The sequence below is a fragment of the Penicillium macrosclerotiorum genome (genome assembly GCF_028827735.1).
Source record: "Penicillium macrosclerotiorum strain IBT 26536 chromosome Unknown utg000007l_segment0_segment0, whole genome shotgun sequence".
NCBI classification, from domain to species: Eukaryota; Fungi; Ascomycota; class Eurotiomycetes; order Eurotiales; family Aspergillaceae; genus Penicillium; species Penicillium macrosclerotiorum.
Genome location: NW_026643086.1, coordinates 3,221,493 through 3,241,820, shown reverse-complemented (window position 1 = coordinate 3,241,820; position 20,328 = coordinate 3,221,493). Strand labels below are relative to the sequence as shown.

General features: G+C 46.9%; 8 protein-coding genes across 8 annotated transcripts; 4 read left to right on the top strand and 4 right to left on the bottom strand.

Moving 5' to 3' along the window:
- Window positions 1-749: 749 nt before the first annotated feature.
- On the top strand, window positions 750-1,310 carry N7462_007995 (putative cell surface protein; the record flags this gene model as incomplete). Its single annotated transcript, XM_057079713.1, has 1 exon — window positions 750-1,310. One exon carries the CDS (start codon window positions 750-752, stop codon window positions 1,308-1,310), a length of 561 nt encoding a protein of 186 aa, XP_056932383.1.
- A 344-nt stretch (window positions 1,311-1,654) lies between these two features.
- On the bottom strand, window positions 1,655-3,409 carry N7462_007994 (uncharacterized protein; the record flags this gene model as incomplete). Its single annotated transcript, XM_057079712.1, has 5 exons — window positions 1,655-1,961; window positions 2,024-2,370; window positions 2,425-2,488; window positions 2,546-3,113; window positions 3,202-3,409. 5 exons carry the CDS (start codon window positions 3,407-3,409, stop codon window positions 1,655-1,657), a joined length of 1,494 nt encoding a protein of 497 aa, XP_056932382.1.
- A 632-nt stretch (window positions 3,410-4,041) lies between these two features.
- Window positions 4,042-5,275, bottom strand: N7462_007993 (fungal specific transcription factor domain-containing protein; the record flags this gene model as incomplete). The annotated part of the gene is made up of 3 exons (XM_057079711.1): window positions 4,042-4,652; window positions 4,716-4,996; window positions 5,049-5,275. The coding sequence occupies 3 exons, from the start codon at window positions 5,273-5,275 to the stop codon at window positions 4,042-4,044; spliced, it is 1,119 nt and encodes a 372-aa protein (XP_056932381.1).
- Window positions 5,276-7,765: 2,490 nt separating this feature from the next.
- N7462_007992 (trihydroxytoluene oxygenase) lies at window positions 7,766-8,838 on the top strand (the record flags this gene model as incomplete). The annotated part of the gene is made up of 4 exons (XM_057079710.1): window positions 7,766-7,814; window positions 7,872-8,019; window positions 8,070-8,301; window positions 8,359-8,838. 4 exons carry the CDS (start codon window positions 7,766-7,768, stop codon window positions 8,836-8,838), a joined length of 909 nt encoding a protein of 302 aa, XP_056932380.1.
- A 758-nt stretch (window positions 8,839-9,596) lies between these two features.
- On the bottom strand, window positions 9,597-10,646 carry N7462_007991 (fumarylacetoacetate hydrolase family protein; the record flags this gene model as incomplete). Its single annotated transcript, XM_057079709.1, has 4 exons — window positions 9,597-9,901; window positions 9,968-10,262; window positions 10,319-10,393; window positions 10,458-10,646. 4 exons carry the CDS (start codon window positions 10,644-10,646, stop codon window positions 9,597-9,599), a joined length of 864 nt encoding a protein of 287 aa, XP_056932379.1.
- A 526-nt stretch (window positions 10,647-11,172) lies between these two features.
- Window positions 11,173-13,364, top strand: N7462_007990 (uncharacterized protein; the record flags this gene model as incomplete). Its single annotated transcript, XM_057079708.1, has 6 exons — window positions 11,173-11,398; window positions 11,460-11,539; window positions 11,601-11,887; window positions 11,933-12,274; window positions 12,330-12,472; window positions 12,538-13,364. The coding sequence occupies 6 exons, from the start codon at window positions 11,173-11,175 to the stop codon at window positions 13,362-13,364; spliced, it is 1,905 nt and encodes a 634-aa protein (XP_056932378.1).
- A 260-nt stretch (window positions 13,365-13,624) lies between these two features.
- On the bottom strand, window positions 13,625-15,286 carry N7462_007989 (uncharacterized protein; the record flags this gene model as incomplete). The annotated part of the gene is made up of 1 exon (XM_057079707.1): window positions 13,625-15,286. One exon carries the CDS (start codon window positions 15,284-15,286, stop codon window positions 13,625-13,627), a length of 1,662 nt encoding a protein of 553 aa, XP_056932377.1.
- A 1,046-nt stretch (window positions 15,287-16,332) lies between these two features.
- Window positions 16,333-20,072, top strand: N7462_007988 (uncharacterized protein; the record flags this gene model as incomplete). The annotated part of the gene is made up of 3 exons (XM_057079706.1): window positions 16,333-17,528; window positions 17,581-18,495; window positions 18,539-20,072. 3 exons carry the CDS (start codon window positions 16,333-16,335, stop codon window positions 20,070-20,072), a joined length of 3,645 nt encoding a protein of 1,214 aa, XP_056932376.1.
- Between the last annotated feature and the right edge of the window lie 256 nt (window positions 20,073-20,328).

The window sequence follows — 20,328 nt, the reverse complement described above, 5'->3', positions numbered from 1 at the left end:
AATTGTCCGTCGTAGTCTGCAGCTTTCGTCCAAAAACCTGTTTGAGGACCGCCGTGGCGCAGCGGAAGCCGCGAAACTGAACGCCGGCTGATTACCCACGAGTAAATACCTCCTTTCTTGAAGTCCCAAATGTTGATAGTGATTGCAGTCATCTATCTCATAGAGGCTTCTGGCAAAGGGTCTTATTGATAGACCTTGTACATGTATAGCATGGTGAGTGTTCTACGAAGTTCCATCCGGATTGATAAAAATAGAGTCAAATGGCCTTCGAGATCGGAGGTTCGGCATTCGATTTTAAGGGGCAAAACAACGCGAGCCAAACTTGCCAGCCTGCAGGATTCGGACTGGCCGACCAAAATGTGCCAAAACGCCTCCCAAGCGCCCCCAAGGACCCTTTTGAGGCTCACTAGTTGGCCAGAAGACCTCTATGCTAGGGTCCAGGGGTCTCCGATTGTCCAATCGAACTGCCGCCCGGGACGCCACTTGTTTCTTGGCAGGGATCCGGACTGCCTGGCGCTCGCTTCTGGGGATCTCGATGGGCCTAAATAAAAAGATATGGTCGGTGGCTTTTGACAGAGAAGGCGAGAGCCCCGGGTGTCAGCGCCCGAGGAGATGAAGAGCCTATAACTAGCTCCGTTCCTCGACACGATGACAGCCTAGGAACATCTTCCCGTCACTCGTTTCTGTTGAAGTTCCTCCTTTGCATTGCGTTATTCCCTCGTTCTTAGACCCTCGCAACCATCGCAACAATGAAGACCTTCACCTTGCCTATTGTCCTCGGCCTCGTGACGCTCGCAACTGCTCGCACCGACATCAGCGGCTGCATCTCGTCGCAGACGACCAACCAGTGGCATGAAGCCAGCATGATCTGGTATGTCCCCGACACTGGCGAGATCTGCGACTTCGTCGACTGTGGCGGTGGCCGGGCTCCCCCCAAGACTGACCAGCCTGGCTGCCCTCTCTACACGGGCACTGCGACGTTAACCTCGAGCTATTTGCCTGGATATGGCCCGAGCGGCAAGATGACCGCGGCCACCACGACCGTGTCGGAAACCTCGTCCGCGACCAAGTCGCATTCCTCCGATAGCACTTCTGTGACTCAAGACGGCAGCAGTATGGTGACTACCGCTCCGACCACTTCCCCGGTAGTTTCAATGACCACTACGACTTCGCCCGTCTCGAACTCCGGGAACTCCACTTCCGCGGCCGCTTCTAGCACTCAGACCGGCGGTGCTGCTCAAACTGCGACCTACAATGTTGCGGGAGTTATGGCTGTTGTTGCAGCGGCGCTTGGTGCAATTGCCCTGTAAATCGAAGCTCGGGCACCGGAGTATTTTTTTACATATATTGATTAATAAACGTCATGAGAAGATAGGTGCTTCTTGCACCTCTGACATCTATGTTCTTTCCTGATTTCCGAGAAAAATCCCTTTTTATTTAACTCCAAGAAAACTCTAGAGGTTGACGCTTTTTTAATTTGATGCATGAATGGTTTAAAAGAAAGTCTATGATTTGAATCGCGACTTCGACCATTGATTTGAATATACTAAATGCAATCTATCCCGTTCAATAATTATTGGACGAACTATGCTCTGCTTTCACACAAAGTTTGAAATATTTGCATCATTGTTCCATACATATGATTAAGAGACGATTACTCCCAGTCTCCGTCCAAATCAATTTCCTCTCCGGCTTCCCTTGTTTTTAGCAATTCATCGACGGTCCACGGCTTATACACAAGACCCGATGGGATATTGGTATTTTGGAATGGACTTCCACACAGCAGATGGTCGAGTGCCCTGGAGTAGGTATCTATAGCATAGCGCTCCGGATCATGACGCCAAATCCAAGCTCCCAACAAACCAACCGGCTTTGCTTGGGAAATCTTGGCGTCAGCAGACCGGTGTCTCATCTCCTGGTTAATAACCCCCAGCTTTTGTAGACAAGCGACACGCTCGAACCTGTTTTGGAAGAAGGTAGTTAGTCTAAGCAGATGGTGTTGATGTTAAAACAAGTGGCTCACCTAAGAGTGTTATGAACTCTTGTTGCTTGAGATATATGACTCCTGCCTGCAATTTGTAAGCACGTTGCGACTGACACAGCATCTTCTATACCCTGAGTAGCGCCATTTCCCGACGAGGGAAGGAATGTATGCGCAGCATCGCCTATCTGGATTACTAGTCCACCCGGTGACACCCAGCAAGGCTGAGGGTCTCTCCACATAAGCCTGAAGTCATGGAGTCGGTCTTTGGGAGTTAATTTGATAACTCTATCTGCGACTTCTGGCCAGCCCTCTACTGTCGCTGTTTTGCGAAGGACAATTTCGGGGTCGACAAAAGTTGACCATGTTTCTGATCCTTCTCCAAAATCCTGGGGGTACGAGATTAGCTTATTGAATATTGTCCATGAGGGCTGGAAACCTACCGGATATGTAAGAGACCAAGTCATTTCAAGCCTATTCAAACTGAACATGACATGCATATCTTCACTGCAACCGAATCATATGAGCTGGGCTTCGAAGAATGAATTAATCATAGATACGCACGCCATCCAAAGCTCGACAAGGGGTGTTCCACCCTCCAAAACCTTGAACCGCTCTTGCACAAGGGGGTCTGATGTCGCTAGTTCAGCGGGGAAGGCAGCCCGATAAATTGAATATCCTGTCGGACGGGTCTGTGCCTTGTCACCCATAGTCAGCTTGGAGGATTTGCTTCCGATTCCATCAGCAGCGATAACCACGTCAGCCTCGATTTTTGAACCATCATCCAGTGTAACGCCGGCTTGCTGTGCATCAATTTTCTCAAAATACCCAGTGACTCGTTTGCCATACTCGATCACCAATCCTATTCTTTCAATTTGGTCGGATAGCATCTTGTGGAATTTGGGGCGACTATGTCTGTAAAGCTTGGTCGGGGCCTCAATCTCACCATCATTGGTCCCAGGTGTCTTCTTGATAGGGTCCAATTTTATCGGCGCAGGCCCAGAAATCCTCTCTCCCGTGATTTTATGCCATGATAACCATGGGTTTGTGGAAATTTGCTCATTCTTCTCGGCCATATCCGGCCAGAGCTGCAGCGCACGAATTGCACTAGTACCTATTGTGAAGCTGTCGCCTGACAACATTTATAGATCATGGTTAGTATCATTGGGATTGGACTGAATTCCGACCCACTCTATCGCAAACGCAAAACCAGAGCTCACCAGATAAGAGCCGGGAGGAGCTTTTTTCAACAATTCGAACATCATGTCCTTTACGCCAGCATTCTAAGCCGGCCATCAAACCAGCTACTCCGGCACCCACAATGAGCACAGTGATACCGGATTGCGGACTTCTCTCAGGGAGTTGGCCATGTTGATCACTGGCTCTGAGAGGAGTGTATGTCGATGGTTTCTCGGTTGTGTTGCTCATGATGGAAATGTAAATCTCGAAGGCTGGATAAGGATTATAAGCAAAGATAGTCTTGCTATCATCTGATTTTCTCGAAAATTCAAGATTGAAATATATTTTGCGGGAGAATAAATATTCACTTGACGGGACGGGAACGGAATTCCGTCTTCATGCCACAAGGGGGCAGAATCGGCACCCGGGCAGAAAGCCCTACGAAGTTCATACGGCAGTTAATTCGCTCTAGAGCTTGGAGCAAGACTCAATAAAAACACGGAGCTAAGATGTTTGACTTTCAGATACCATAATATTTTCCCAACCCATCATACCCCAACAATACATTATCAATTTCTCAAAAGTCCACGCGGATCTCTAAAGATTACTTTATATCTTAAAAAAAGATAGCCAAATAAAAGGACACAGTTAAATTATTTGGTAATATCGGTACTTCCATTGCTTGAAGCTTCGTGAAAACTTTACTAGACGACAATGGTAGCAAAAATGGGCTTCAATGATTGAATATCGGATTTTCTTATGAAACATATTATCTTCCTCGAAGACAACTAAGTAAAGTAGATGGAAGATATTACCTCCGCCGGCTCAGCTATTCCACGGTTGAGCATTCGTAGGACTCCAGTAAGGACTGATTTTCATTTCTATATGAGCCCTTCAAAAGCATCCGGCAGGTTTCCAAAGTCCGGGATGGTAAAAAAACTATCTATGGGGACGCTGGACATGAAATCAAAATCTGAGAATACTTGCTGCTCTGTCTGTATTTGAGCTTTCTCCATGGCCCACTTTCTTGAAAGATGCGCCTCCTTAATCATTTTCGTAGCCCGACTGATCTTTCCATAAATTTCCGGCAGCTCATCTGTCTTTTGCTGACTACATCCGCTGGTGCAGGAAGCAGAAAGCTGCACTTCTTCCATTTTTCGTGTCAGCCTGTCAACTGTGTGATCTAGATCAAGTGTCTGTTGCACATAGTCACGATCCCAATCGCCTTTGTCTGTTTGGTACAGGGATAACCTCGATAGAGTTACAATGGCCTGGCCAAATTGGCAGTAGAATGTGAACGGCAAGAGTGGAAATAAAGCGGATGGCAATGAATAAAAATTCTGGAAGAAAAGTTTTGTTGTTTCCAAGCAGCGAAACAGGAGGTCAAGCAGTGTCACCGGGTAATCGCCATATTGAGCATCTGAAAGATCGTTGCCGAGGGAAACGCGATACAAAAGTATCTCAAGGGTATTGTAATGGAAGTCCAACGTGGCTATTTTGAATTGAAAAGGTTATTAGCTAGCAGACTCTTCCAATCTTGGAGCATTGAACTTACCTGATTGTGGGAAATCACACGAGAACGAAGCTTTGAGGGCCTTGATCTCAGATTGATACCCTCTCAGGCTCAGTCCGACTGGAGCCGAGATAATAATAGTGGATTTCGACTCTTGCCCCGAATTTGCACGAAGAATCTTTTCCGCGAGATGCATCGTACGGACCAAATGAACCCCGTATGTATCATTTGGGAACTCTGAAGCATTACATAACGTTTGACAGCATTCATCTGCATAATCTGTAAATTTCAAGGGCTGCATGTCTTTCAGACATACTGAATATCTTCAATATCAATTAGCATACTTAATTGCACCAAAGATTTAGGAAAACTCACATCATGGTAAGATAATAGCATCCCAGAAAGGTGCGTTTTTCTTCCAGGGTGCGAGCTGAAGCTTGGTCATGAACAAGATCATCTTGCCTAAGGTAAGGAGTCGGTTGGCTCTGGATTTTGGCACTATAGTTCTCTTGGTTCAAGCCTAAAGTTATAGCTTGTGCCACAGCTAGATACAGAAATGTATCCAGCTGGTTGTATCCGGGGTCGTGAGCCAGTGAGTCCATGTGTAATGTGTCCGACGCCTGGGGGCGTGAAATTGAAATGATCCACGCCAGATGAACCAGTAGACCTTGCAATAGGTCCAAGCTGCATGTGCTTTTCATAATAATATGATCAGCTATATATTTCTTTGAGGCTTCTTCAAGTTTTCTTTGCTGTTTCGAATCTTGGCAAGCAACAATGGAAATGTTCAAATAGAGAAACGGTTTTTCTAGGCGTAGTTGCTCAGCGGTGACATGAGGTTTTATTGGAATAAAAGGGAAAAATGGAACCATTTTAGTCATGAACAACTCTAAAAGAGCCTTTTCGTGCGTTTCCATCGGTAGAGCGGAATCCCCATTTGAATTTGAGGACGAAGATTGCACATGATGGGAATCAAGTTCCGATTGTGCATCACCAGGTAGCTTTCCAGAGGCTGCTAAAATAGCAACCATTCGATTTAATTTAGCTTCTAGTGTGGCAAAATCACTAAGAGAAATGTAAGTGCCCAAGCTCCCTACCAGATTTGATATTTGTTGTCAGCTTACCTGTTGCGTGCACTGGCCTTTTGACGTCGATGGGCTCCGGGAGCTTGGTCGCCACATTCCTTACTGAGACGACGACATCTAGAAATAACGCTTTAGTAGACGTCCGTCTTGCCTTGGCGGCTAGGGTGTGACCTGCCTTTTGCAGGCACCGGGGCCTTCTTGCTCGCATCGTACTTTCGCCTTGGCACATGTTTTGCAAGCTTTTGGCGTACGCGCCCCACATTGGTCCTGCATCACCCCTGAGTACGGTTGACTTGGTTGCGTTCTAGTGCGCCTTTCTGTCTAGATCGCCCAATAAAGCGGTATTTGTTATCAAGAGCCTCTCAAGAGCCTCTTATTCTGACTCGTTAAAGCACGCGAAGCTAGATCACCGGAAACGGAATTCCGCGTCGACTTGACCCCCAATCCATAACGATTGGCCCCCACTGAGTTGTCATCCTCCTCCGCCCGGTTGATGACAAAGTGCATATCAAAAGGACTGACGTATTCCACAAGCGAGCTGCGCACCCCATCACCTACTACTTTTTGAAAGAACTATTTTTCCACCAAAACACTAGATATTTGATTCAACTATTTACTAGGGCACTGAGTAATCTTCCTATATCTAGCGGCTCTAGAAGATATAACGAATGCGGCGGTATACAGAGTGGTATAACATTATTTTTTACTAGCAGATTTGGTCGAATTGTAGTGTTAGATAGTTACTATGACTATCTAATATTAACAAGCGATATTTGCCTTGCGTACAACTAGTAATTGCTAGAATAAAGAGCATTTCTAGCCAGCGTAGGCTAGTAGGATCTTCGTTTTGTGCACGTTAATAGTCATAGCGTCTAGAGAATCGTGTGCAAGGCTCTGATCGACGCTTAATATAATTAGAAGCCTAATTTACACCTATAGTAGCAGGTGTAGTATTACCGTGCGCTGCAAGTAGAAGATTTGCTATATCTCGAATATGCGAAGGCCTAGGAGACGCTTCTCGGGCGTCTAGCGATAGTATCCACTGGTAAAGCGAATCTTCTTCTTCTTATGTCAATTTATAACTATTTTCGCGTGTTTCCTGGCGGTTTGAAACACCCTTTATACGCGTTCGAAGCGTGCTCTCTGGCACGCTATAAACCGCTGCTGCTTTTCGTATAGATATAGTAGTATAATTTTGAATAGCTTTGATAGCGAGTAGTATCCTACCCTCCCTATCTGGTGATTTTGAGCGCTTTTCGGACCGTTTTGGTGGCATGGTGTCTGGTGGAAGGTAGTAGGTAGAAGATGGGAGACGCGTTTTTGGTAGGGTGCGCAGCTCGCTTGTGGAATACGTTAACTCAAAAGATGCCATGTACGAGCACAAAACTTTCGAGGTAAAATAACGGCATGTACTTGAAATAGATAGCCAGCCTGATAGGTACATTGTATCTCTGAATGCTGACGGTAGGCAGACTAGGCTTGAAGGATAGGATTATGGTCTATCTAGGGGAAAAACGGAGTCATATGAGGCGAGGAGAACAATGTAAAAGTATTAGTGCTGCTTCTAAGGTATTGGGAAATAATTTGTGACTTTCATCTTGATATGCCCATCATCTCCGACCATCATGTCCCACTCGGATATAGAGACAAGACGGAGGGACGGCGCGGGACTGAATGTTGACCTGTGGGGCTGAAGATGTGGGGCGCGGGGAAATTTGTGTGGGCCAGAACCATCCTGGTAATCGATATACTTCGGATCAAATCCATAATATGGAAGATTTCACGGTAAATATAGATCAAGCCCATCTTTAAAAGAGGTTAATAGCCATTCATATCACTCAAGGCAGCTTATTATACCAATTTCGATCAGAGATGACTCCCCCCAACTGTGGTGAATCAATCCCAGACATTATTGCGGTTGGAAGTGAAAAAGAGAACATAGCGCAATGGCAACAAAGGTGTGGCATTGAGCAGAATCATCAAATTCGTCTGGTCAAGCTATCTCACATGCGATACCAACACCCAGACTTGAATCAAATCACAGTCTTCTTGGACGGTATGTAATCATTATTTCGCATTCCCCGTTCTGAAATATAATTTGATTGAGTATTAGACTTTGGTATGACCATTGCCAAAAGGAATGAAGATGAGGCCTGGTATCGTGGCTATGGGGAGGACCAATATGTATACTATGCTCGCAAGGGGCCAAAGAAATTCCTTGGAGGAACTTTCACAGTGGAAACTTACCATGACCTGGAGAAGTATTGCGCCCAAATGTCTCTGCAAATTCGTCTTGCTTATTTATTTCTAGAGCTTCCCAGCTGCCAACAGCCAGCAAGATACAAGATCTCTCCTATGCCCCCGGGGGTGGCTATATGGTGTCATTGACAGACCCGGAAGGATTCCCGATTAATTTGATTTTCGGGCAAGCCTCTGCTGACAAGGGCAAATTTCCAGAGAAGCTCACAGTCAACTATGAGGAAGAGAAACCTCGAATCCGCAGATTCCAGAGATTCCAGCCTGGTCCAGCGGCTGTATACAAGGTCTGTTATTGTCTCACGTCCTTGCAATAAGTCCATCGGCTGATCTATCGGGAGTAGCTCGGCCACTTTGGAGTCTGTACCCAGAAATTCGATGAGATGGTCAGCTTTTATACGAGGACATTCAACATTGTTCCCACCGATTTCCTATACGTCGAAAAGGATGGCAAGAAAAAGAACGTTGCGTTGTTCGCTCATATTGACCGTGGCGAGGATTATGTGGACCATCACAGCTTCTTCATGAGCACGAATCCGACGACACACGTTCATCACTGCTCATTTGAGGTTCATGATTTCGATACACAGAAGCTGGGCCATCAGTGGCTGGCGAGTAAGAACTACGAGTCCGTGTGGGGAGTTGGCCGACATATTCTCGGCTCCCAAATCTTTGACTACTGGTGGGATACGAGCAGGAATATGATTGAACACTATGCAGATGGAGACCTCGTTAACAGTAAGACTCCGATTGGATACGGTCCTGCTGGGGACGAGTCACTCGCGGTCTGGGGCCCGGAAGTTCCGGCGTGGTTCCTGAAATGATGTTTTCGTTAATTGCTAAAGAGTTATGTTACTATCTTAGAAAATCATATATTTGAAGAGAGCGACCTCTGCGGGTGTTAAGCTACGGGCTTCCTGCTAGTTTTTGGACTCATTTATGTAATGAATCACCGTCTTCTGTTGCCACACTGTTTCGTTTCTCACGGGCTGGTGTTGGGATAGCTCTTGCTTCCGTCGGATGAAGTCCCAGCTTTCATAGCCATTACACCACAAGTTAGGCTGCATTCGGCTTATGAAATTACTAAATGGTTGAGTTATTGATTTAAGCTGAGATAAGCTCCGAAAATGAACATCTCGGGATATAACTATCTATCCTTGAGTGTGATATTCGAACATTGGATTATTTATGATAAATGTCGCCATCCTCATATCACTGGTGAAAAAACACCCTCGTCAGTTTTATAATCATAGTGATCAGGTGGGGAATTAGGTAGACGCTGATTATTTATCTTGTAGAAGGTATATCTCCCCTTATTTGCCGCTTTCAAATCAGTTTACTACAAAAGCACGCATGAGCCCACCCTTCCGTATGAATTGAACTTTTGACTACGAGAGATGCCTAATGATTGCAATAGACTTTTGAGATATACTATATAAGAATGAAATTCCTCAATGGAAAGTCGGATTGCGATTTTGTCCTAAATTCTATTTGGCAGAGCAAACAGCCCACTATGATCCTGGCCGATTCTCAAGCACATCATAATGCCAGCCTATCAAGTTTATCGAATCAATTGTGGTATTCAGCGAGTATCATAGCGCACTTTGTTGACTAGTGTTCCGATTTTTTCAATTTCAATGGAAATATCGTCTCCATCTTTCAACACAACTCTAGGTTCCCTGAAATATCCGATACCTGCCGGGGTTCCAGTCAGGAAGATTGTTCCAGCCTCCAAGGTTGTGCCTTGAGATAGATAAGCAATTTGCTTCTTGATAGAAAAGATCATGTCTTTTGTGTGACCGTCTTGGACTGTAGTACTGTTGTGAATAGCTTTGATAGATAGCGTTTGTGGGTCTTTGATCACGGAAGGAGCTACAAGAACAGGCCCTATGAAATTGAATGATCCTGCTCAGTACGCTTCTCTTAAAATGAGATTAATAAAGAGATACATACCAATTGGGCAGCTGCCATCAAGGCCTTTAGAGAAAGACCACTGTGTTGTGGTCATCTGAAGAGTTCTGGCAGATACATCGTTCGACGCGGTGTATCCCAGTACATAGTCCAGCGCTTCTTCCTCCGGAATGTCACGTCCAGTCTTACCAATGACCAAGCAAAGTTCAGCTTCATAGTCACTGGTTTCATCCTGTGCACATTTAGGTATGTTAATGGCGGCGGGGTAGGGGCCAATGAGGGCCGTTCGCGGCTTGGTGAAAAGAATCGGTGCTTTAGGGAGGGCCATGTTCGCTTCCTAAAAGACGTGAGATTCAAGAAATCATTTAAGATGATAGATATTCTGTGACACACATTTGCATGATCCATGTAGTTTAGACCCAAGCATCGGATGTAGTTGCAGTCTTCTCTCGAGACCGGAGAAAGCAGCTAAGGAGGCAATGTTAATTTCTGGTGCCACCAAAACGAATATTCTTTTGTGAAAAGGACATGCCTGCTTGACGTGCATAGTCTGTTGAGTGACTCTCCCGTCAAAAATAGTCCCCTCAATCAGGAAAGCCGCAATTGCAGTGCCATTTAGACTGTCCCGACCGATATCGCGAGTGGTATCTACCAGTTGCCCAAGGTGGACATTACTGTCTTCCACTGCGATAAAACGAATCAGGTGTGTCCAAGATGGCATCTTGTTCAATTCGTCGCCGACCAAGAGAAACAAGAAAAAGCAACCACAAAAGTAAATGAATGATTTGTGCGGAGGGGCTCCGACAAATACCTCCCTGAAGGACATATGGCTTGTACTCCAAGCCTCCACGTTTTGCGGGACCTTGAGCCGAAATGGCCCCGGATTCGGATATATGGATTAAGTTCGGGTGGGGAAAAGGTGTGAGATTTCGGATATACAGGCCAGCGTTCATGTTTGGCACGATCTTATGTCCCGCATCATTCGTGCTGTACTGCCAACTCCGAACTGTTGATGGCTCACATAACGACACGCAAAAGCTAATACGGTAGCCTGGGGCTTGGTTTCCCAGCGGCTGACGCGGGGCGCGCGGGGGAAATGCGGGAGGAATGCGGGACCTCCTACCTGCTGCAAAGAGATGAGCAGCGCGGTGTCTGGAACAGAGCATCGATACTCGCTGTCTAAGAAATATTAAAGTCGTTTGGCTGTGCTCCTCAAGAGTGACTAAGGCCTTTGCCGACAAGAGAACATGTCACACATCGAGTGTGAGACGACTGATGTTGTTATCTGTGGATGTGGCCCGACAGGGGCCATGCTTTCGGCGTACCTAGGTCAAATGAACATTCGGAATGTTGTTCTAGAAAAAGGAACAGAGATCACAACGGACCCCCGAGGGATTGCGCTGGATGAAGATGGCATTCGGCTGCTTCAGGGCGTTGGTCTTTACCCATCGGTATATTCAGAGATCGGAACTTGTGAGAAAGCCGCCATCCCGTTTCTGATCATGGAGAAGTATGTAAACTGATTTTCTTTGAGGCATGCATAAATTTAAGTTTATTGGCGGAACGGAGCAAGTCCTAGATAAAAGAGCATTTATCGAGATGGATTATGGAACGGTAGGGTGATTAGTCGTCTCTTATTAACTTACGACGCTGACTTAATTTTCGATGTCTCTAGACAGAGGGTGGCACAGGACATGTCGGATTTATTTGCCACAAACAGCCTGCACTAGAGAGGTGTTTACGAGATGCAATGGCATCCTCTGAGTCTTGCGAACTGAGGTCTGGTTGTGAGGTCACTAGCCTCTCCGAAACCGACCAGGGGACGCTGTGTCAGTATCGAGACTCAGAAGGAGCTACCCATCAAATCAAGTCTCAATTTTTCATTGGAGCAGACGGCAAGACTGGCTTTACAAGGAAGCACTACCTGGAATCTCGAGGGATTCTCATGGAGCAAGCCCATCAGTACGTACCCTCAGGTCTTTGAACTTTGAACTTCCAAACTTAAAGTCTCGGTCTCTTATCGCCAACCAGGGCATTTTATGAAGAAACTTGGGTTGCATTAAACTGGCATATTGATCTTCCAAATGAGAAGACTCATCCCGAATTTCCTCTGTGGGCCCTGGGCTATACGCCTGAACAGGTCTATGACCTGTTCTTCCCCACCAACTTTCGCTTCATTTGCAACCCTAACCGCCCATCTGTATGTGGTCGCTTTGGGTTACCCTCAGATAGGCTGTGGAGATTCGAGTTTGTCGTCCAGCCAGGCGAGGATGGAAACGAGATGTCCTCTCCTGAAATGATCAAAAGAGTGGTCTTCCCCTATATCATACATGCAGGAAGTAAATATGGGTAAATCCTTCGCCATACTCATTTTGAATGATCTCCCTAGCTCATGAATATCAAGATTGCACCAGGACGTTGTGTTTCCAGAAGACTGCATAACCGTTCTCCGTTCGCGTCCCTTCAAATTCTCGGCTCGAAGCTGCAATAGGTGGGCCGATGGACGAGTTGTTCTATGCGGCGATGCAGCTCACGTGTTTCCACCGTGTAAGTTGATATCAATAACCCCACGGGAACTCTCTTATATCATGACTAATTGAATTTTGTCACAGTTGGTGGACAGGGAATTGCATCTGGATTTCGTGATGCTGTATCGCTTGCATGGCGTCTTGCACTACTCTGCAAATCCCCTTCAACGAAGCCAGGCTTTCATATTTCAGTGTTGACAGCCTGGTATGAGGAGCGCAAACAACAGCTTGAGAAGTCTCTTGCATCGACGATCGAAAATGGAAGATTTGTGACGGAGGGAAATCCGTTAAAGATACGCATGCGGGACATCTACCTGTGGCTGATCCAACTAGTACCATCTTGGCGCCATGAGTTGTCTCTTGGGCGGCGTAAAGAAGGGATGGTCCAATACGAACACTCACTGGGACTCCCCTTTCTCCCCGACTACAATGGGGGCTTATGTCTCCCTCAGCTGTATTGCAAGCCAGTGGGAAATCCAGAGGGAGATGTTCTTTTCACAGATGATGTCATATTTGCTTCGAAAAAGAAGGGCCTGTTGCAGCTGCTTGTTTACGTCCAAAAGCTGGGGGATGTATCCCCGGCCCAGATCGCGGTGGCAGACATTTGCGACATGTCCCAAGGAGAATTATATCCAGAAGAAGCCACTTTTTTGGTGGAGGACTTGACTTGCATGAGTGATACACTGATGCCTAATGTCTTCCGAATCGCAAGCGATGAAGAATTTTCTCAATCACGCCTGTGTGAAGGCCGACCGAAGCCCAAGTTCTATGATCCCATGTACATGAGGCGAGAGCTCAAGGGGATGAGATTTGTTCTTGTACGACCGGACAGATTCATATTTGCGGCATGTAATACAGATCAGGATCTTCGACATGTGGTTTCAAGTGCTGTGTCTTTCCTTGAGGGTTGAATCCGAGCTCAATATCATATAACTGGGGCGTGAGAAGAGAGTCTTCCATCCTGTCATATTAAATATGCGTTATTGAGAATTTGTAGAGTCATTATGTTATGTATAATACGTATGTCATGAGCCTAGAGGGGATTGCAGTTGCAACAGCTGACCCCTGACATAAATTCGACTCACAGGTGATTTAACCGAAACCTTTACATCCTTGATTCTCAATACTGGGAATACGAGTGCAAGGAGCTAACAAGTAACTAATAAATAATCTACAGTACAACTCCACCTCTGAGGACCTCCACCACCTTCTGCTCGAAGTCAACAGCCAAGGATGGTCCTTCCGTGCCTTTGAAGTCTCCCTTCAGGCATGCAAGCACGGCGTTTGTGTAGCCCATACCCATCTCCTTCGGCAGCTCTCTTGCCGCCAATAGCATGAGGTCCTCAACAATCTTCTTCGGTCGCGGCAACCGACCGCTATTTTCCGCCTCTCGAATCTTTGCTTCCATCAACCTCGACAGCGTAACCCAGAGTCCTATCTCAAAAAGTACCACACCCAGTGCATAGATGTCATGCAGCCGGGTAAATTGCTGCGTCGGCCGGCCCTGGCGTTGCGGATGGCGGTACAGATTAGGCTCAACCTCAAAATCAGAGCGCATGTCTGTTCCCTGCTGCACGGAGCGAGCGTAGCCCCAGTCACTCAAATACGAAATGATCTTGCTCCCTGGGCTTGGAGTAAAAAGTCGATGCTCATAGAGCCCCGATGTGCTAATTCCGGAGGGCGTCTCAAGGAAGAGCAGAATGCCTTTGCTCCAGATGTTCTTGTGGACCCAAGCTGAGGCATGGACGTTGGAAATAGTCAAGGCCAGGCTATGTGCCATGCTGAAGCGATCATTAAGGGAAGGCTTCTTGAGTGGTCGTTTGGTTGTACTATCGACTGCGTTGATGAAGGCATGCAGTGTTGTCAAAGATGATTCGCTTTCTGGTTCAGATGGCGGAAGTTTGTAGAGAAATGCGGTTCGTTCTTCAGTGGGCTGGTCCATAAACCCAAGGCACTCCAGCGCATAGATCTTGGGCTGGTCGAGCGCATTGGATGAAGTATCAAAAAAGGTTGTGCTCTGAAGTAGCCAGGCGAGATTGCGGATTGGTTCTTTCAATTCTTCGATCTCGTCCGACTCGAGATCGTCACGCTTGAGCATGCTCTCATACTCGTGGTATTCGACAACCACAGTCATCACTTCGGATTCCGCATGAGACCAATTTCCCAGTTGAAAGCCCCCTGCAGCTTTACCATTCTCAGTGATGGTGCCAGTCAATTCATGAAAATCAGCTGGGGCTTTGGCCTCTGCCAGCATCCGCCGCTTCAGCACCGGTTCGAGCCCGCTGCTTTTGAGCCCCTGAGGATCGCTTTGGGCCAGCTCCGCCAAAGTCTCTTGTGACATGTGCTGCATGATATTTCGTAAATCCTCTGACCATTTGGTATATGCTTCCAAGATGCGGTTGAGTTTCTTCTTGTCGAAGAGCGACCAGTCATAGCCTTTGAGCTTCAGCGATTTCGCTTTGGCCTTAGCCCGTTCGAGCAAAGATTCTTGCACTTTGGGCTTCTCGGGCTCGATGGTGTACTCCTCATCCACGAGTCCGTACTTAGTTGCCACAATCTCGTACTCCGCCAGGGTCTTTCTCATTTGTACCAACAATCCTTCTATGGTGTCGGCTATGAATGGGTCCACCTTCCCTGGCGTCATTAGTCCATGTTCTGGATGGAAAAAGCGCCGTTTAAAGAACAGCAAGGTCGACAATTGGACATTTAACTTGATTTTAATTTCGGCCCGATCGTCGTCAAAGGCTTTGATGTCAGAGATGACGCCCTGGATAAAGACGGTGACCTGATAGACCTGGGTGATGGCCGTCACTGCCGTCCCGTAGACATCCATTATATCTTGGAAAATAAGTTCATGAAGTAAAATGAATTTTACGAATGATGAGGAGTTGAAAAGCATGTTTATTGTGTCAGCGCTAGGTGTCAATTAGGACAAGCCTTGATTTGCTGGCGAGGGCCATGCCTGCAGGTCGAGCTATTGGTTGATGAGCATTTCCTAGCTGTCAGGCTTTTTATCCTCCAGAGTCCCCCCACCAGGGGCTTATTGGCCACCGACTATCTGATGGATAGTTTCTTCATTTATGATACTACGGGTGTCAAAGTTTGCATAGGGCCTTCTCCACGCTACCCCGCTCCGTTTCTCAATGCCCTGTAGAAGAAGTTTTGGAAAGCTTTGTACGGCGCAGTCATAGGAACCTCATTTGCCTCCTGCCCAATTTGATATTTTATCTTTGAACGAGATCTAACAATACGAGGGTGGCATTATTAGTCAGAATTCATTGGCGCAGAGCCGGGTTGTCGTGCCCACCATTACCGGAAGAACAGAGACGCCAAGCCTCTGACAAGAACACAATCGCCGCCTTCGAATAATAATATATGTCGAAAGGTATGATCAGCACGAGCTCATACGATTGAAAGCAGGTAGCTTCGTGATTGAAGCAGATTTATCGATCCAGGAGGTGTTAAATGCTGTTCCAGCGGAGCTGGCAGTTGAAAGAAGATTATAGCTAGTTCAAAGGCGATGGGATGATTGCGCAAGAACATAATAATCAATCGAGCGAATAGAGAATAGAGTGGGCTTATGGTAAAATTACAAGGCTTTGGGGCTAAAAAGGGACCGGGATTTACCTCGTCACGCTGGTATCGCACCATCGAATGATGTGTCTCGATCACTGGCAGCGGGCAAACAGGGCGCACGGATCCTTACTTGATTCGAGCAATCGGCCGATGCGCTGGCGACCGTGAAGAAAACGGGGAAGAGCGGGCCAGCGCGTCGCCTTGTAACGTCTCGAATCCTCCTCGCCTCTCGCTTTATCCGAACTGCAAAGATCGAGCGAGAGGTGGATTATCCGCTGATCCAAGCCAGAGGGAAAAACAAACATGACTGACCTCTCCTATGATGATATTCTCAACAACATCGACGATGAGAACAACTACTACTATGTAGACGGACACGATCTCTCCTCCCCCTCGCTGGAGGATTGGGCCGACTCGCCCGAAATCGAGAAATTTGACATTAGCAGCCTCAATATTTCTTCCAGCTCCGATTCATCGTGGACTGATCCACTTGAATCAGCGATCACTGCGACACGCAATGGCTCTGCACCGGTTCTCAGCACCCTTTCTCACTTTACCACCATCCTCTCTCAAACGGGAATCCACGGCCCCCGTCTTCTCAAAGCCGCAAATCTATCGGTTCGGGCCACTAAAATCGGAGCGGGTGCTCAGTTCACAGTTTTTAAGGATCCTGTTTTTGAAGGACAAGTTATTAAACGCGTTAACATACCTCTGTCAAGTAAAGCCGAACAGCGCTTCTCCACAAGTACAGACTATCGCCTCCAACTCAAAACATTAGGTCTAGAGGTTCTGGCGCTCTGCAACCCGATTCTACGTACACATCCAAATATCACCAGTCTCCTGGCCTGGGGCTTTGACTTCCCTTATGTGGATCTAGCTGTGCCTGTGTTGTTCGTGGAAGCAGCGATCATGCCACTGGGGGATTTCCTCAGCGCTGAGGAAAGAACAGTGGAGGTCCGGTATCAGCTTGCACTGGATACAGCGAACGGCCTCGAAGCATTGCACAATCTCAAGATTGTACATGGGGATATCAAACCAGACAACGTGCTTGTCTTTTTGGGTCCGAATGGGAATGTGCCCTTCCAGGCTAAATTGAGCGATTTTGGTGTCTGTATCGATTTGGAGACGACTGAAGGCAAATTATCTCCCAGTGATTATCGTGGAACCCCAGCTTGGTTGGCACCGGAGGTTTCGAGTGGAGATATCTCCAGATTCGGAGAATTTTCATCAGAATTAATGTTCAAGTTCGATTCATATAGCTTTGGTTTGGTTTTAATTTCTCTATTCACTGGACGTGGTCAAGCTCCAACTCCCGACAAAAACCCCGACAAAGTGTCGGATCAGGTCACTCAGTTGCTAAACAACCAAAAGGATATCCCATCATCTATACGTATGGAGCTCCGAAAGGCGATCCACAGCCTACTTTCTGAAGATCCAAGAAACCGTCCGTTTCTGAGTCCAACTTTGCTCAAAGCAGACTCCCCTATATACGCGTCTTGGTATTATTTTTCGTCCTTCATGTTTTTGATGCCAGCTAATTTGTCGTACCAGGCTTTCCTCGATTCAATCCAATTCGACCACCACATCTACAGGAATCATTGATCCAATTTATAATAAAGGCCCACTCTTCTGGTATCGACTAGATGGTAGTATCCGCACAGAACTAGAAGAGCAACTCGTGCTCAGCAAGAAGGGCCAAGCTCCTCCGTTTCCCGGAGATGTGCTCTTCGGAATTGCGCAGACTATAACTGGCCAGAAGCCTGCATATTTGGACCGAATGTTGACATATTTGGACGATGCAGCGAGAGCTGGGTACTCCCCTGCCAAGGCTGTTTATGCACAAATTATGGAGGCACACGGTCGAAACTTGGATCTTAGCGAAGAATTTTTAGAGGATTGGATGCTGAATGCGGTATCAGAGGGAGCTCATTTTGCAAGAGCGGGTCCACTGACGAAGAGGATGAAGGAAGCTAAAGACCGTTTCAGGAACAATGGAGGTTTCTGCTCCGAGCCATTTACAAGAAAACGTGATGTGAAAGCCACGACAAGCAGCAAAAAGATCCTAGAATGGAATTTGACAAAGGGAAGTATCATTGACAGCAAAGAAAACACATTACTTCATGCAGCAGCAGCATTCGGGTCCGTGGATGCGATCCAGGAGCTACTAAACGCCACACTGATAGCAGTGGATGTACAGAACAAAAATGAGGAAACGCCTCTATACACAGCATTTCAGGCCGGCCATACCAATGTGATTGAGCTTCTACTCGATCGGGGTGCAAATGCTGCCTGCCAAACGCGCCAGAAGGTTACCCCTTTGCATTGGCTGTTTATGCTTCCCAACGATTCGATCCATCGAATTGCCAAAAGGATGGTCAAAGAGGGAGCAGATTTGAATACAGTAATGGAGCCTGTTGTCAAGACAAATATGGGAGGATTCCCAGAGAAGATACAAATACTTCACTTGTAAGTTCTGTTCATTCTCAGTGCAACTAAGCTGACTATCCAGTCCATTTGAACTTCCTCACGGCACGCCCCTTCACTGGGCATGCTTTTTCCGTAACATGACGGCCATTGACGCTCTCATTTCCCTTGGTGCCAACACCAACGCGTTTTATCATGGCTTAGACTCCTCCACATCACCACTTGCCTTAGCGGCCTACTTGGGAGACCTCGATATCGCCAAACATCTAATATACCACGGCGCAAACGGCACTTTGCTTGATTCCGTGGGACGAAATACACTACATGGAATCACGAAGTATTTTCCCGATCGACATGGATACTTGCCTCATTGCTGGCATTATTGGATTCGCCATGGGACCTGGGAGAGGCATCTGGCGGAGACAGTAGATCTGGTGAAAGCCCTGATTGCTGCTGGGGCGGATATTAACGCAAAGGATAAGGGATATCCTTCTCTTACGCCTATTGCTGCTGCGGCAGATGCAGGGGTTTGGGATGGGGGTATGATTTGTGCATTGCTGGAGGCAGGAGCCGATCTGAAAGAATCAACATTGGCTGGTGGGGATACTATTCTACATTCATGGGTTTCCATTGTCGGGCCACGTCTGGATTATCCGGAATCGTACTTGCCGACCTTGAAGAGAATTGTGCAGGCAATTCCAGACCTTGATATCCCCAACCGATTCGAAGAGGAAACCCCACTCCATTTACTGGCGACCATCTATCATCCGGAAGATGAGTTCGAGGCTGCGTGCGAGATTCTACTTTCTCACTCTCCTCCCGCAAACATTAACGCGAAAACCCGCCGAGGTGCCACGCCACTATCTATAGCTCTTGAAACAGAGCTTGATCCCGTGCGGCGAAGTTGTTTCCTGTTAGGGAAAGGTGCTGACCCACTCGCTCTGAACGATCGTGGACGGGATATTTTCTACTCCATTGCCAATAATGCCAGTCTCACGGACCAAGTCAGCCATGACCTTATTCAGCATTTCCTCCTGCATCTGAATCCCGACATCCAAAGGGCTTATGAGATTCACTACCTTCCCAATCCCAACAGTCACGAAACTCTCTGTGCTGCCTCTGACCGTGGCAAGCCACTGACTTTGAATCTTCTTCTTTGCCTCGGCCTTTCACAATCTATTAACAAGCCTAGCAAATCCAAATCTCCACCGTGGCGCCCCCTAGACCACGCTCTACACTCGGCGGAAATCAGTCGTCGTACACACATTGAAAAACTGGCCTCCTACAAAGCTGGCGCAGCTCGTACTAAAGCTCTCGAGGAGAATCGAGTATATGATGAAAATCAAGGCCCGGCAGATCGGGCAGCAGAAGCATACAGATGCTTACCGGAGGTCATACAGATTTTATGTGAAGCGGGTGCTAAGCGGACCTGTGAATTAGAAGGAAATTCAAAAGGTGATTATATTGCGCAACCACGAGAGTGGGATCAAAATGAGATTCAAAACTATGGATTCACACCAGAGTCACAACCGAATGCTGAGATGTGGAAAGGATTATATGAATTGGCCAAATATCCTTGGACCTGGCGAGGGGTACTCACAGGCGGAATACGGTGGTGATAATGATAAACTGCGATATCAAGTCGTGCATTCGAGGGCTTCATGTTCTTTGCGCATTGGTCTTGATCACGCCTCAGTCTCCGAAGCGACTGTTTGTCACGATGCGGACGCAGTTGTTGGCTCTTTCTGCTCAGGCAATGTGTTCAAATATTATTTCTCTTAATTAACAGCAGTATTCCATACCTTTAAAAAAGCGATGATAAAATTATATGTGATGATCATATAGATAAGATTGATAACCATGGATAACAACAAA